The 14,393-nt window shown below is 43.9% G+C and overlaps 2 protein-coding genes, 1 long non-coding RNA gene and 1 other non-coding gene across 4 annotated transcripts; 2 read left to right on the top strand and 2 right to left on the bottom strand.

Moving 5' to 3' along the window:
- Positions 1 to 1,102: 1,102 nt before the first annotated feature.
- Positions 1,103 to 1,184, top strand: trnas-gcu (transfer RNA serine (anticodon GCU)). The gene has a single exon. It is a non-coding gene; the product is annotated as a tRNA-Ser (tRNA).
- Positions 1,185 to 1,355: 171 nt separating this feature from the next.
- On the top strand, positions 1,356 to 2,960 carry adi1 (acireductone dioxygenase 1). Its single transcript, XM_061301050.1, has 4 exons — positions 1,356 to 1,564; positions 1,902 to 2,021; positions 2,087 to 2,266; positions 2,440 to 2,960. Exons 1-4 carry the CDS (start codon positions 1,442 to 1,444, stop codon positions 2,554 to 2,556), a joined length of 540 nt encoding a protein of 179 aa, XP_061157034.1. The 5' UTR covers positions 1,356 to 1,441; the 3' UTR covers positions 2,557 to 2,960.
- On the bottom strand, positions 1,387 to 1,853 carry LOC133169128 (uncharacterized). Its single transcript, XR_009718373.1, has 2 exons — positions 1,723 to 1,853; positions 1,387 to 1,653 (listed from the first exon to the last, which is right to left on the bottom strand). It is a non-coding gene; the product is annotated as an uncharacterized LOC133169128 (long non-coding RNA).
- On the bottom strand, positions 2,734 to 14,377 carry trappc12 (trafficking protein particle complex subunit 12). The gene is made up of 12 exons (XM_061301049.1): positions 14,305 to 14,377; positions 12,647 to 13,895; positions 12,370 to 12,486; positions 8,940 to 9,053; positions 8,737 to 8,875; positions 7,325 to 7,437; positions 7,049 to 7,121; positions 5,873 to 5,946; positions 4,711 to 4,809; positions 4,533 to 4,636; positions 3,848 to 3,935; positions 2,734 to 3,772 (listed from the first exon to the last, which is right to left on the bottom strand). The coding sequence occupies exons 2-12, from the start codon at positions 13,877 to 13,879 to the stop codon at positions 3,530 to 3,532; spliced, it is 2,397 nt and encodes a 798-aa protein (XP_061157033.1). The 5' UTR covers positions 13,880 to 13,895; positions 14,305 to 14,377; the 3' UTR covers positions 2,734 to 3,529.
- Between the last annotated feature and the right edge of the window lie 16 nt (positions 14,378 to 14,393).

The following is a 14,393-nucleotide window of genomic DNA, read 5'->3' as shown; positions in this document are numbered from 1 at the left end:
GAATGTGTCAGAAAAGGGCCATGAAAGACAAATCAAAGTTTTCCCGTTCAATGGAGTCTACTGCACCTTCAACATCTCCTGAATCTCGCTGGATCTAATGCAGCTTCGACCAGTGTGATGTCATCCACGTCTTGGCCCCTTGATGACCTCTGGACTTGGGAAAGTGGGCTAAATGACACACGGCCAGGTCGGTGAGTAGGAAGCTAACGTCAGCCAGGCTGGTGAAGTGGTCCTGCCAACAGCTGTTTGCTCTTCTCACAGACGGAAAGAAATCTTGTCATTTGCATTTGAAATGATAGGCTAGCTTTTGTGAGGGCAGTCTTGGCATTTTTCTGACACACCTCTATCCAAAGAAATGATAGTCAAATATAATTCTTACAATTAAATATAAATCTGCAGAATGTGAGCGTTTAACTTTCCAAGTTGCTCTTCTTGCATCATTCTGATAATTAAGGTTCTTTTTACACAATATTGTTTTTGTTTCTTTAGTCACTTGTGCGCTTCTTCTGCCACAGTCTTGTTTTGAATCAAAACAAGACATTTGACTTACTTTGGAAAAGGATAACTGCACCACTAACTGAATTAGTTGGGTGAGTATGACATAAATGACTGCCCCCTGGGTATTTATAACAAATAATATATCTTTGCTCATCCATCTATTAAATCGATTTAGAAAGACAGAACAAATCAATCTATTATTTCATCTATTATCTATTGTATCTATTATTAGATCGTAGAAAGTACAGAATTAATATGTGTATCCACTTTTTGTGGCATGTTTGTTTTGCGGTGCGGCTTGAGATTTTTCATAAAAGGTGTGCTTTGGACTCATTGTTGCAAAGGACCACTGACATGAGGTTATGGCAATGTCAGATCAGCCAACTAAGCATGCGTTGATGTTTGCCGCCCCCTCGTGGACAGAATGGGTCATTTATCATTCCCACAGCCGGCAAATATTAATATCCCGATTTTAACCCCTAGAATGACAACAAATCAAACTTAAAAAAACATTTGACCGTTTATCGTTTCCTTTTACCGTAATTACTTTATCGGACCAAGGTCGTTAATATTTGTGATGACGCTTTCTACTCACGGTGCATCTGACGAGGTGGCCGAGTGGTTAAGGCGATGGACTGCTAATCCATTGTGCTCTGCACGCGTGGGTTCGAATCCCATCCTCGTCGGAAAAGACTTTTTGTTTGCTATGTGCAAAATGCAATTGTTATTGTTTTATCAGAGGAATTGTGTGAATTAACATCGGCGTGTGGAAATAATTCTTCTAAAAAAATAATTATTCATTCATTCGAGAGTATTTGACATCTTACGGTCTTTGTAAAACGGAGGGTACGTGAACGCACCACACGACGCCATTGTGGCTCATATTCGTGCAAACTTGACGTGTTGTTATTGGGTGTGTCAAGACGGTTACAGATTTGTAAACATGGCGATAGAAGCCTGGTACATGGACAACTCTGACGAAGACCAGAGAAAGCCGCACAAGCTCGATCCGAATCGACCCGTATCGTTGGAGGACTTACAACAACTTGGCGTTTTCCACTGGAAGGTAACTCTCGTGCAGCCATCACGTGCTTTTTCCCATTCTTGCAAACTTTCAAGGAGTTGTGTGCATGGCTGGGATGATCCCTCGGGTTTCTGCAGAACCATTGCACGAATGAATACTTGACTGTAGACAAGACTTTATTATCATGGAGAGAAACTCACCACTGCATTTGAAACAAAGTCTGGGTGGAAAGTCAGGATGCACTGCAGAGGAGAATTTATTAGGTTCACAAAATGTCACCAGTATTTCTATTTTAATGTGAGCAAGGTGTTTGTAGACAGCACTGGTCAGATGTGACCCAGAAGCTCCAAAACGTCACAGATTTGTGTTGTGGTTGCAGCTGAATGCTGACATCTATGAAACAGACCCAGAACTGCAGCGTATCAGGAACGAGCGAGGTTACTCCTTCATGGACATCATCACCATTGAGAAGAACACACTGCCAAACTATGAGGAGAAGGTAACCTGAGAGCTTAATCCCATAAAGCCAACTGTCTGCTATTAATAACTTTTGTCTTTTATCAGTTAAAGATGTTCTTTGAGGAACATTTGCATTTGGATGATGAGATCCGCTACATCCTTGATGGCCAGGCTTACTTTGACATCAGGGACAAAGAGGAGCGCTGGATAAGAATTGCCATGGGGAAGGGTGACCTCATTACCCTGCCAGCGGGCATCTACCACCGCTTCACCTTGGACGAGTTGGTAAATCTGATAGCTGGAATAAAATTAACTTTTTGACCAGCGATGAGGGATTATTTGGGTGCCATTAAGGTGTTTATTTCATTGGCATGAACATCAATTTGAAGAAAGACACAATGGTCGCTCAAGATTGAAAACACTACATCACTGAATGTTTTTTTTTTCTGTCTCCATAGAATTATACTAAGGCCATGAGGCTGTTTATTGGGGAGCCAGTGTGGAAAGCCTACAACAGGCCAGCGGATGACTACGAGATACGAAAGAAATATATGGCTTCGTTGCAGAACTCCTGAACAAAAACATTTTTGTTTTTAATTGGCTGTCCTCATCAGCACCATTTTTCTTCATGACATGTTTTGAAAAAGACAAAACTGGGAGATATTTTCCCTCAACTTGGTGTCACTTAAGAATGATGTTTTGTCCAAAGCTGTCATGAGTGTGAGCTATGCTAGCCCAAAAGTCAAACACACTTTTAAGATTGTAATTGTAAATCATTTAATTCAATGAATGACAACCATTTTCCACCTTGACATCCATTTACGCATTTATATACACACATATAAAGTCTACACACCCCTCTGTTCAAATGCCCTTATTTTTTTTGTTATATAAAAAAAAAAAAGGCAAATCATTTCAAAATTTCCTAGGTAACATTGTTATTTCTTGATACTTTTATTAAATCATTTTTAATGATCTATTCTGATGTCATTTTTATTCATGTTGAGTCATCACAAAAACCCAAATCGGGCTTTGAGACTTTCAATATCCACTATATGTACGAGTGCACAAATGGACACGCACACAGTGGGGCCCTTTGTTGCTTTCAGGGGAAATAATGCAATTGCAGTGGTTGATGTCTGAGTTAATAAACTCCTTTAAAAAGCTTCATTCAAGTATCATAAGACACAGTTCAACCAGTACAGTATTCTTTCAGGGAGAAGTTTCAAAAGGAATCGTACAGTGCAAGCTTGCTCGACTTTTCAAGCATTGCGAGTCTCAGCTTAATGCCCTTGTCAAGTCTCACAATGCGTATTAGATAGAAGGTAATATCAATTGAATGTTTACCAAATGAGAGGCAGGTGTCTTAGCATCAAGGTTGTGGACTTGCATGGCGCTGTCACTCTGTCTGACCTGTAAAACATACAAGCCATCCATACAAGCCCCCTATCGAACTTTTGAAAAATGACAAGAAAGCTAATTCATCATCTAAAATAATCAGGAGCATTCTCTATAACCCGGGATGACGGTACTTGTCGGCTTTTGCTCTCAAACTAGTTTGAGGCACTGAGTGTTGAAGCTGTCCCCTTCCCGACAGGACACGGCCTCCAACAGCGCTTGCTTCTTCTGGGTGCTGCGTGAAGATTCCAGTTCGTACATAGTGGTCAGGTTGAAGAGGACGCTCTCGTGGAGGTAGAGGGCTGGATCCTGCTGCACCAGGCCTTCCAGTTTGCCCAGGGACTCCTTGAGCCGGCCCAGGTAGAGCAGGCAAACTGCTGCGTTGTTGTTGGCCTTGTTAGGAATCGACACGGACGAGGAAAAGGTTAAGGAAACGGCAAGGGAATTGGCAGGAGGGCCGAGACTTACAACAGGGTTTTTGGGATCCGTCTTTAAAACGTCCATGAAGGACGAATGTGCTTCAGCATAGTTGTTCTGACTGAGGTGGACAAATGCCCTGGAATTGAAAATACGTGTCAGTTTTTTTTAAAGTGATGTTTTGACTATACCTAAGTCTTACAAACACTAATTGGGCACTAGATATAGTATCAGACAAGATCAGAGAGCTATTTCAAATATGCAGCGCTCTTATGTAAATATCGTAATTTTCGGACTATAAGTCGCACCAGCCATAAAATGCCCAAAAAAGTGAAAAAAAACATATATATGTATATAAGTCGCTCCTGAGTATAAGTCGCCCCCCCCACCCAAACTATGAAAAGAAAACGCGACTTATAGTCCGAAAATTACGGTATGTCCTTCACTACTCTAGTGGGCTTTCTCTACTCCATTCCCCAAGTACACAGATTTTTTTTTTTTTGTTGAATAATATAATCATCTGAATCCAGATACATTTTAAAGTAGGCACACAAAATATAGCCAGATGATTTTATTTTTGTGCAACCAATTGATGAAATAAAACGGAGTGAATTCAACACACCGCTTAGGGACGCTACGATGACTTAAGTGCCAAAACCAGATTTTCGGCGTTGCATTCAAATGCAATACAGGCGCACTTAGTTTTAGCAAGGATGCTAAACGTAAACACGCATACCTGTTCATCAGCACGCATGTTGTGAGGCCGGGCTCACTGTCTATCCTCTGGCATGTTTTCTCCACATCGCAAAAATACATCTCAGCTGTTTGAATATCTCCAATCTGAGGAAAAGAAAAATACATATACGGTTATATGATTAGTCTGCCTATGTCATGCTATGTGTTGATGTATCAACCTGCAAGAAGATGCGTCCTATTCCACTGAGCAGCTGCGCTCTCTGCTGGGGTTCATACTGGATGATGGCGTGATAGATCTCCACCGCCAGAACATAGTCCTGCAGTGAGACACGGATAACGCTTGATGAGTGGGGGTCGGCCGAAAAGAGAAAGTGAGAGAAAAAAAAAAAAGGATCAAGCTGGAGAAAGAACGAAAAGTCACTAGAATTAGAGACAAATGAGCTAAAGGTGAGGGACGCGGCAGGAGGCGGAGACAGGTGGAGGGCAAGCCGAGAGAGAGAGGGCATTAATCAAACATATGGAGTAATAGCAGGGCGAGGTGACCCGACTTCCACCTCCGCATTGCTCCTGCCGTGGTGTGTCGACTACTGAGTAGGACCAGAGAGGAGGTCCAACCAAGAATTGTCGTACAAATGCCAAATGCTGATCATCAGCTTTAATTAACACAACACCACAATCATTTTTTGATTCCTCAGAGCTCCGCTGCCATTTTTACGTCCCCCCCCCAACGGTTGTTTATCCCTCGGATAGGTTCATCTTAAAAGGCGCAATCTCCAGTTAATAACCGGCTATTAAAAATGTATGAATAAACCCTAAAGCTTTATTTCAGTGCAGTGTTATTTGTGAGTCTTTACGGCATCATATTTTTTTCCGGCCCCCGTTGTGCAAACTCCTACCCGTTAAAAAATGGTGCACAACGACGATACCGTCGATAATAAGAAGCGCTTATATTTGCATGGAGCTTATTTGCGACGCCTTATTTTCTGTTGACATACAGAAGCAGAGTCTCCGCCCTTTAGGGACCGCTCCCCTTCGTACCCGAGCAATCAAAAAGAGTCCCAATACTATCAGTCAAGAATTTCCACCATGTCTGGGAATGCAAATGAGTAAAACAGGGCTTGAATCTGGACACTAGATGGCACTGTGGCTCTCTTTACATTCCGAAAGGCATCGCCGCCCTTCCCTTTCTTCTCTCTCTCTGACCAAGAATCCAATTAGTGGTCAGTCTGGGGGGATTTCACTGTGAATCCTCCACCCGCCTGGCATCACAGCACACACACCCCTTTTCTCACACACACACACACACACACACACACACACACAACTCCCCCCTCCTCGCACACAGGCAGACACTTGTATAAGGACATTAAACATACGTACCTTCATCACCAGCAGACAGTTGGCCATGGAATAGAGGACTCGACTGAGACGAGCTTTCCACAGCTTTACCGATTCTAAAATCAAGAAAGGATACAGGGCAGATTGATTGCTTGACGTCGACTTCCTGTTTTCATCACACCCTTTTTCGGAGCTCTCCGCTCCGAGATCCGTCACTCCCGCACCTCCTGCTTTTATTTTGAATTCCCTTGCTTTACTCCTCCACACAGAGGTTTATTTAAAGGGGGGGGGGGGGGGGGGATAGGGAAGACACTGCGGCACTTTTCTTCTGTTCCTCAGACAGTACCCCCCGTGGTAGAGCTTCTGTACAGGCCTATTCTTATTCATGGCAGCACACCTGTGAGTGTGCGCGAGCGAATGTGTGTGTCGGGGAGGGGAGCTAATCACTCAGTAGGGGTCTGATGTGCGAAGGCATGCCCCTGTGTTATTGACTTGACTGTCGGCTGTCTGTGTGGGCAGCGAGAGGAGAGACAGAGGGCAGAGCTATTATACAAACTGGCAGCACTGGTGCACCCACACAGATATACATTCGCCATCCTGACAGTTTTGTTTTTTTCTCCCCCGATTAAATGCAAGTGGTATATTTAGCTCCCATTTGGCGAGCGGCATCTTGTTTTTCATGGCTCGAAACGAACCTTACTTAATCGCATCTTGAGCGTTAAAAAAAAAAGGAAAGCAGACTGACAGGAGCCGGCAAAGAAGATTTATTGCTCGGTTGAGCGATTCTGAAGGACGCGAGTTGTGCGTAGGGGTAATATTAGCGAGGAAAAGCGCTGATTACATTTCTATAGTGGCCGTCTAATTCCCCACCACATGTGCAGATGCGAGTAGCTTGGATAAGACTGATGCGTATTGATCTGTTCTGCCGGCTGCTGGCTGGAGAAGCCGGCCGTCTTGATATTCAGCGCGAGTACCAAAGCAGTGAGGTGCTCAACACTTTTAAGAGCACATATCGATGTGTTTGCGCGCCGGACAATATGTGTGTGTGTCGTGCAGGCAAGGCACGCTGCGGTGGCGCGCCAGGTGTGCTTGTTTGCGAGTATGTGCATTTCCCAGCGGGGTCTGTGACCTCACTTTTCCTCCAACCTGTGATGCAGTCTGGGCCCGCCGCCAGGTCTGCAGCCTAAAGTCTGCTTGAGTGTTCATGTGTGTGCTTACCTTGCCTATTCTCCTCCGTTAGGCTGATCGCGCCGCCATCTTCACCCAAGCCTTTCTCCAAGTTGTCCAGGATCTGTTTAAGAAATGCTATCACTGCTAGCACAGCACTGTACAATGGTATACTGGCATCAGCATCTTCGAATGACTCTAAAACCTGACCACATTTCCCTATTCATCAGGGTAATGTACTTTTTTATGTGGATGTGCAATCTTGAAGCTAAGTGTGACTATCTTTATGTTCATCTGGAGGCTGTGCTTGTTTGTTTGAGTACTAACGGTGAGGCAGACACTTTTGAGAATGTGCAGGCGATCCAGAGCCTCCTGAGGCTTCGCCAGGTGCTGGGGAAGCTCGGCGTGCAGCAAGCGCATGGAGAACGGCACCATGGAGCCTGTTAGGAAGGGAGATGGACAGGGTAGTATCATAAATGGGGTGGGATGAGGACATTGCAGTAGGTACGAGATGAAAATCAAACACCCACCCGCCCGCACTTCGACAGCCCGAGAGGCAAGAACCTACAGATGGCATTGAGCTACCTATGGCGGATTATTAAAGCCTCACATGGTTCCCTGTGCACAGCGCTATCACTCATCTCCGCGCTTCATCCCTTTCCGTCTCGACATCTTTCACGCACTATAGCAGGAGAACCTACTGAGTCTCTGAGGTCTTGCGTGATCATACGTGATCTTACAAACACCAAAGCAAGCAGACACACGGTGTGCGTGTTCAGACATTGTACCTGGGATTAAATTATTGCAGTAAATTGATGCATCCCAAAATTGATGAAGTAAACAAGCAATAAAAAAAAAAAAACTTCTGTTCTGGTCCAATCATATCCGAATCCTTTCGAGCGCAAGTAGCACACGGGCAGCCAACTCTGAGCATTTAACGAGTTGAATCATGACAATGCGTGGTCAATACGAGCACTGGGCTGGAGAAATGCTTTACAAATGCTGCCAAAAATCCAAAACTTGTGCCAGTTCATTTGCAAGCACAAGGTATTTATTATTGAGTAACGGAAAGTCAAGCCATGCGGTCTTTTTAAAGGATGTGTCTCTGTGGAGTTGTACCTATCACTTTTTTTTTCCTTGTGGTTGCTTGAGGGGCAAAGTAGATACTAAGTAATCACAATACATTAGAGAGCAACTCATGCATATAAAAAAAAAAAAGACCAATAAAAGTAAAGACTTGTTGTAGACAAGTGGAGTTGTTTGAGTATCTGAAGGATTTTGAGAACCAAAGAAAGAAAGTTCCCTTGTGGAACTTTCACAAATATTGGTCCAGTTTATATTTCAGATAAAATGTTACAAAGCCTCCTGGTGCGTACAAATAAATTGGATTAAAATGATCATATATTTTATTTATGAGTCATTCCTTCGACCACCTCGACTGTCAAATTAAAAGCTCTAACCATTTCAGTGTAAATCTTTTGCAGCGCTGAGTTTCCATAGCACCCGCCGGCGGTATTGGTTTTTGAAAAAATCTATAGCCAAAAAAAAAAAAAAAAAAAGTCGAGGGAGACATTACATCTGCTTCAAAATGTTAACGAGGCTGCGTCTGGGGAAAGCTTGGCTGCCGAGTCCGCAGCAGTCTTGGTGAAGAGAAACAACGTCGCGTCACTGTAAAAATCAGGACTTCAAACTTGGGAGTCTCTAACCTGTGTGTGTGTGTGTTTTGAATGTGTGTGTACCTCTTCTCCCAGGATATACAGTGGGGTAGAACTCATAAAAGAGGTCCGGTTGATCCAGATCACCAAAAGGCTCAAATTCCAGCTCAGCATTTTGGAAAAGGTTCAGCTTAACGAGGAGGGCCAAACGTACAAACCAAAGCTGTAAAATAAAAACGCAGAAATACGTCATCGCGGTGAAGGCCAAGACGTTGTTTGCGTCCTACCTGTAGCGAGTTAGCCGTGTGGGAAGTGGGCTGTCCGGCTTTTCCGTATCCTTGGCCGTGAGCGGTCAAAAGACGACCTGTCAGATCGACTGCTGCGCGCCAGTTCTTACTGCTCTGCAGAGGGGAACAAAATAGAAGTCTCTTGAGTGATTGCAATCACATCTCAACTCGTATTCAATTCTACATCTGAGTGACATGATCCATTTGCATCCAGCGGCTTTTTATAATTTTCCTCAAGTTAAATGAGACAGATCTATCATAGTCTCCTTAACCCCTGACTCTTTGCTTTTCCATTTGCTGCTCTTTTTCTTCTCCTTATATATCTAAGCTTTTATATTACTGCTGCATTACTGGAGGTCCTCTCTTGCAGCCAACCTTTGTTTCTGCCTAGTCTGCCGGCTGCTAGGCTGCCTCTGAATCTTCATTAGGCTGAGAAATGAAGCTGAAAACAAGAAGGCAGCCTGAATGGTCCAAGCAGATGTAGCCCCTCTAAAATACAAAATACACGGCTCCTAGTATGCTGGAAGAAGCACACCTTTGCTTTGCTGCAAAATATAAATGAGTTGGTGCGTATGTTTTTTTGGGGTGCTGGTGTAAAATGGACAGATAAGGGAAATGAGAACATCTAGCATGTTCCGTACTTGGCATACGACAGCACGCAAAGCGACAGACGAGGGTGCAGAAATCAACACGGGGTAAAAAAATTAAAATAAATAAAAGAGCAAATAGCATTTGCCAAAAAAAGTGATGGAAGCAAGAAGCAGTGGGTGGCAAAGCGAAACGAAGACGAGAGCCGGAGGAGCTGCGAGGGAAGCATCAGGCGATGCCAAAGGGAGCTAAAAAGTTCAGGGCAGGGACTTGAGGACTTCCCAAAGCAGTCTAGACCAAAGCAATTCAAATTAATTGTCAACATAAGAGCCAAGTGGAAAAAGGAGGCAACAGTACAAGTGTCGTGTCAAATCATCACTGGCTGCTGTTGACTAGTTTTAACTACCACAGTTGCGGCAAGTCCATCTCAATGTAATCAAATTTTTTTTTTTTAGTGTGGACACTTTTGAGATTTATCTCTGTAGGTGTTGAATTAACATTGTTGATTTTTACAATTATCAATACTTGCTGCATGATTAAAAAGCATGAGGTATCTTATTTCCGCAGAAACTCGCATTGTGCTTTTTTTAACTTTGATGAGGTAAAAAAAAAAAAAAAGGAAAAAGGAAGCCCGGCATTACAATGCTTTATGAACAAAAGAACGCCCACATATGGTCCCACCAGACCCAAAGCCTGCAGGCAAGGCAAACTTAAAAAGACTTCCTCAACTCGGCTTTGGTTAATGCAGAGCTCTCATGCAATTTCAATAAAGATCCAGAATTACACAGAGGGGGGGAAAACATTAGCAGTATATGACATACTTAAAGTCCAGCCATTGCAAGCGAGGCCATTTTCGCTTTGAAGCTGATATACTTGCTGTTCAGACACTTGAACCGGGGGGACGCAACACTGCCCTCAAGCTGGGGAGGGAGGGAGATGGTTCCCTACTTTACTGATATGAACTTCACACATCAGCCATCATTCGTCCCACCGGCAATGGCTGGACTTTTCCAACAGCACCACAGAGAGAGGCTGAAACACAAAAGGGCTCTAATATATTATGAAAAGTAGCTTGTGGCTTTTTACGAGAACTCGGCGTAACACTCCCAAAGATGGTTGAGCGCAGAGTCCAAGTTGTAAGCGACACGCCTCTGGGTAATATGAACGGCTGATTGACTAGTGGGCTGTTTTAATGGTGTGCTTGTCAACAATAACAGCTTGGCCCACTTTTTTTTTTTTTTGCCTCAGAGACACGATGAGAGTGCTACTAAAGTTTGTCTTAAAGGAAAGCCACTAGTCATCATCCACATTCTGCCACTCCCCAAAAAAAGGGGTACCATGAAAGCTTCTTTGTAGTTAAAGCTTTTTTTTGTCCCTGTGTTATTTTGTGATTATTGTCAAAACAAAAAGAAGAATGAACAAACAAAACGAAAAAAAATAAAGATCATTCTGTTTACTTTAAATATTATTGGCGTGAACAAAGTTTAGCACAACTTGAATTTGGACTTATTATTGCTACATTTGACAATATTTGCAACCCCCCCCCCCAAACAAAGACACACAAGTACACAGTTTGTTCCATTCCTTGTCACTTCTTGACATTTCAGCTGCAGGCCATTGCTATCTTTTCATTATTTCGCCCTGGGTTCGCAGGAGCCACCTACACCCGTTGCAGACAGTGACGACTGGCACCCATACAAACATAGTGACGGTATGTATAGCGTATTGTTTGTGGGCGCACGTTGGTATGTGTGTGCATGCGCGTGTGATAGCGGAGTCCAGAATGCCTGTAAAATATGCACAGCAGCCCTATGCATAATACATGGATACAGCATGAGAAAGGAACTCGTGAGCCGAGTGGGTTTCCACCTCTCCCTTTCTCTCCTACGCCCGCCCGTTCCTTCTTCTACTGCGCTTACTGCTTTCGCTATTATTTGTTCGTTGCCGTTGAGCATTAAATAAGACCCGTCTCGCAAGGATATTTACTAGTTACAGTATGATACGATGATAAAACATGTGCAACTATTTTATTTTTAATAATATATTTTCAATGCATATGTGAAAACCCCACCACATTTTTTTTCCAGGGCCTTGCATTGACATTATCATTCAAGCACAGCACAAAACTACTAAACAGCAAACCAAATTTTGAATATTTTTTTCATCTCATTCAAAATTGTATTACTGAGCTCCAGTGTAAGCGCAACAAAGAAATGTCTGCCATCTTGTGGTAACTGCAGGTATTACAACTTAAAATTGCAACCCACCAATTTTGCTTTGTGTTTTCAGTACTCGTCCCTATTTTGTAAACAAAAATATATATTTAAAAAACAAAAAAGTGAATGGGATAGCCGTGAAGTCTTATGAGCCTTACTTTTATTCTCTACAGGAAGTGGCAGTCTTCCTGAAAGAACAGACATGATTTAACTTTTGCACTGAATGTAGTTGCCAGCGTACTATCCTCCGCCATAATGAGTTGGAGCGACTGCCCACACAAACAGTGGCTAAACAGGATCACGAGGAATCCATGGTGCAGCTGCGCTGCATGGAAGCTGCAGTGGAGCAGAAGGATCGGTCTTAACTCCAGCCCATCCTTGACAATGCCACTCATCCTTGCACAGCAGATGAGCGCTTCCAGTAGTTGACTACAAAAATTGACAACTCCCCAAAAATATTTGTAGGAGACAGCTGACATGTTAGAAAAGGACACGTCATTAACGCAGCTTGGGTTTGCCTGTCTTCTCTTTCTATCTCCTGCCGTGCCCATCCGTGGAAAGCATCCCAACTGACTTTCTTCAGAAGTATTCCACTTGGAATGCATCAATAAACTTAACAAACTCACAATAAGCTGTTTGAGACCCGAGAAGGACTGCTCCACAGAGGTGGCGGTGAGAACTTGTCGCTTCATGGCCGCCTGCTCCCCCAAGAATCGAAGCATTAAATCTTTGACGGCATCGCCCTGTGACAAAAAATATGCAATGCGTCAACAAACTATTATAGTTTATGGCCTATTGTTGTAATCCAAATCAAACTTAAAATCAAAAAATGGTGCAGTACTTATTTAACAAAGAGGTGAATTGAAATAAAAAAACTGCTTCCTTGTAAATTCTTTGCCTTACCTGAAGGTTGTCAAACTTGAGACCCGGCATGGTGAGTCTGTTTGTCTCCGAGCCATACTGCTGCGTGGCCATGGAGACCAAGGACTTCCTCGTCTCCTCAGATGGCAGCCATGCGTCATGGCGTCTGTCCACCTCGCTCAGGATTAGCGCCGTTGCAAATGCGTCGTCACTTCCGGAGAACACGGCCTGGAGCTGGTTGAAAGGCTGAGCCACTGGAGCTGAGGCTGGGGGGTGACTTGCAGATGGACCGAGCTGAGACTTGACTGCGAACTCAGGAGGCGCTGACGTATGTCCTGAACGAGGAGCGGGAGTGACAGGGCTGGCGCAGGAAGAAGTCGAAGAGCGCTGGTTGGTGACTTTCGGTGATGCGCTTGGGTCTGGCGGGATCTCCGCATTGGGGTTGGACACTGAGATGAAGGAGGAGGGGGCCATGAAGGAATCAAAAAAGTCGGAAGCCGGATTGGCCTGTCCGTTGTCAGTGAAGAATTTGCTGAGGCTTGGGCTGGGCTGGCATACGAGTGGAATCGTCAACTTGCTAGGGGTTACGGCGTCATCGCTCGCCCCGCCACTCCCCATGGTAAAACTGGGCGACTTGATGAGGGTGGGCTGGAAGCCGTCAGGTAACAGTGAATTCGGCTGCTTATTCTGGCTGAATATCGTGCACACTGGCACAGGCTCATCTTTGAGATGCCTCCCTTTTTCTGGTTCTTCACTTCTAAGACTAGATGGACTCTTTGTTTCAGTGTGAGATGGACGGGCATGCTCTTGTGTGTTTGTCCTATCCTTTGTCTCCTCCGAATATTCTTCCTCCTGCACATCTGAAACTTCAGTCTCAGTTACAATCTGTATGCAGTCGGTTTGTTCCTCAGTGTCACATGATGTGTATTTTTCATCGCCCTCATCAACGCCACCATCGAGGAATGAATCAATCGGAGCAACATCATCTTCCTCACTGTTATTAGGTGAATCAGAGATAATGACACTCTCCATCATTTGCTCATTGAGCTTGTCCATTAGGCTTTCTGATGGTGTAGCAATGCTGTCTCCCTGGGGTGTTGCAAAGTCTCCCCCAAGGTCGATGCTCTCTCCCTGCTGCAGGATATTATTCTCTCTGGCAGGAGTCTGACTGCTGGTTGACTCTGGAGGGTCTGGGGGCGGAGTCTCCTCAGTGACATCTTCTACCGTGATGTCCAAAGTGACTGGCCGCTGGGCTGTAGCCTCCTCACTATCCATTTATTGCTTTTCAAATCTTAAACCACATTGAAAGAAAAATCATTATAACAAATAGGGGTAAACTGGATTGAATGAAAAAGAGACAAATTGCAGCACATACATTCAAATTCCACTGGCTTAACAATGCAGATGAGTGATGACAGTAGGCATTTTGAATGATTATATTTTCAAATTAAAACAAAATATTGTATTTAAGGTGTAAAGTTCACATGCACAGCACTTCTCGTGCAACTTGTAAGTAACGTGAATGCATGGATGTCATTAGCTATTTTGCTAACGCTTCCTCTGCCGCTAAGCCCTTCCCATGCAGTCCATTACATGCTTCAGGAATAGTCACGAGTGATTTTAAACGCATATAATAGTCACGAATAACTCGTGCAGAATCGTAATAAATAAACAACAGATACAAATATAAACATTCTCACCTTCCCCGGCTCAACCATACGACGTAAATGCGCATGCGCGGTTCCCGTTGCGAAAGAGTTGTGTACGGCAAATCGAAGTTGCCAAATCT

This window comes from Syngnathus typhle, linkage group LG16, assembly GCF_033458585.1.
Source record: "Syngnathus typhle isolate RoL2023-S1 ecotype Sweden linkage group LG16, RoL_Styp_1.0, whole genome shotgun sequence".
NCBI classification, from domain to species: domain Eukaryota; kingdom Metazoa; phylum Chordata; class Actinopteri; order Syngnathiformes; family Syngnathidae; genus Syngnathus; species Syngnathus typhle.
The sequence above is the reverse complement of the archived record's forward strand: the minus strand, read 5'-3'. Positions and strand labels throughout refer to the sequence as shown.

Coding starts and splice junctions, on each gene's coding strand:
- adi1 (XM_061301050.1), top strand. CDS start 1,442: ATGGCGATAGAAGCCTGGTACATGGACAACTCTGACGAAGACCAGAGA. Junction 1,565..1,901: donor TTGGCGTTTTCCACTGGAAG/GTAACTCTCGTG, acceptor TTGTGGTTGCAG/CTGAATGCTGACATCTATGA. Junction 2,267..2,439: donor GCTTCACCTTGGACGAGTTG/GTAAATCTGATA, acceptor CTGTCTCCATAG/AATTATACTAAGGCCATGAG.
- trappc12 (XM_061301049.1), bottom strand. CDS start 13,879: ATGGATAGTGAGGAGGCTACAGCCCAGCGGCCAGTCACTTTGGACATC. Junction 4,810..5,872: donor ACTGTCTGCTGGTGATGAAG/GTACGTATGTTT, acceptor GTCTCACTGCAG/GACTATGTTCTGGCGGTGGA. Junction 3,773..3,847: donor CGGATCCCAAAAACCCTGTT/GTAAGTCTCGGC, acceptor ATTCCTAACAAG/GCCAACAACAACGCAGCAGT.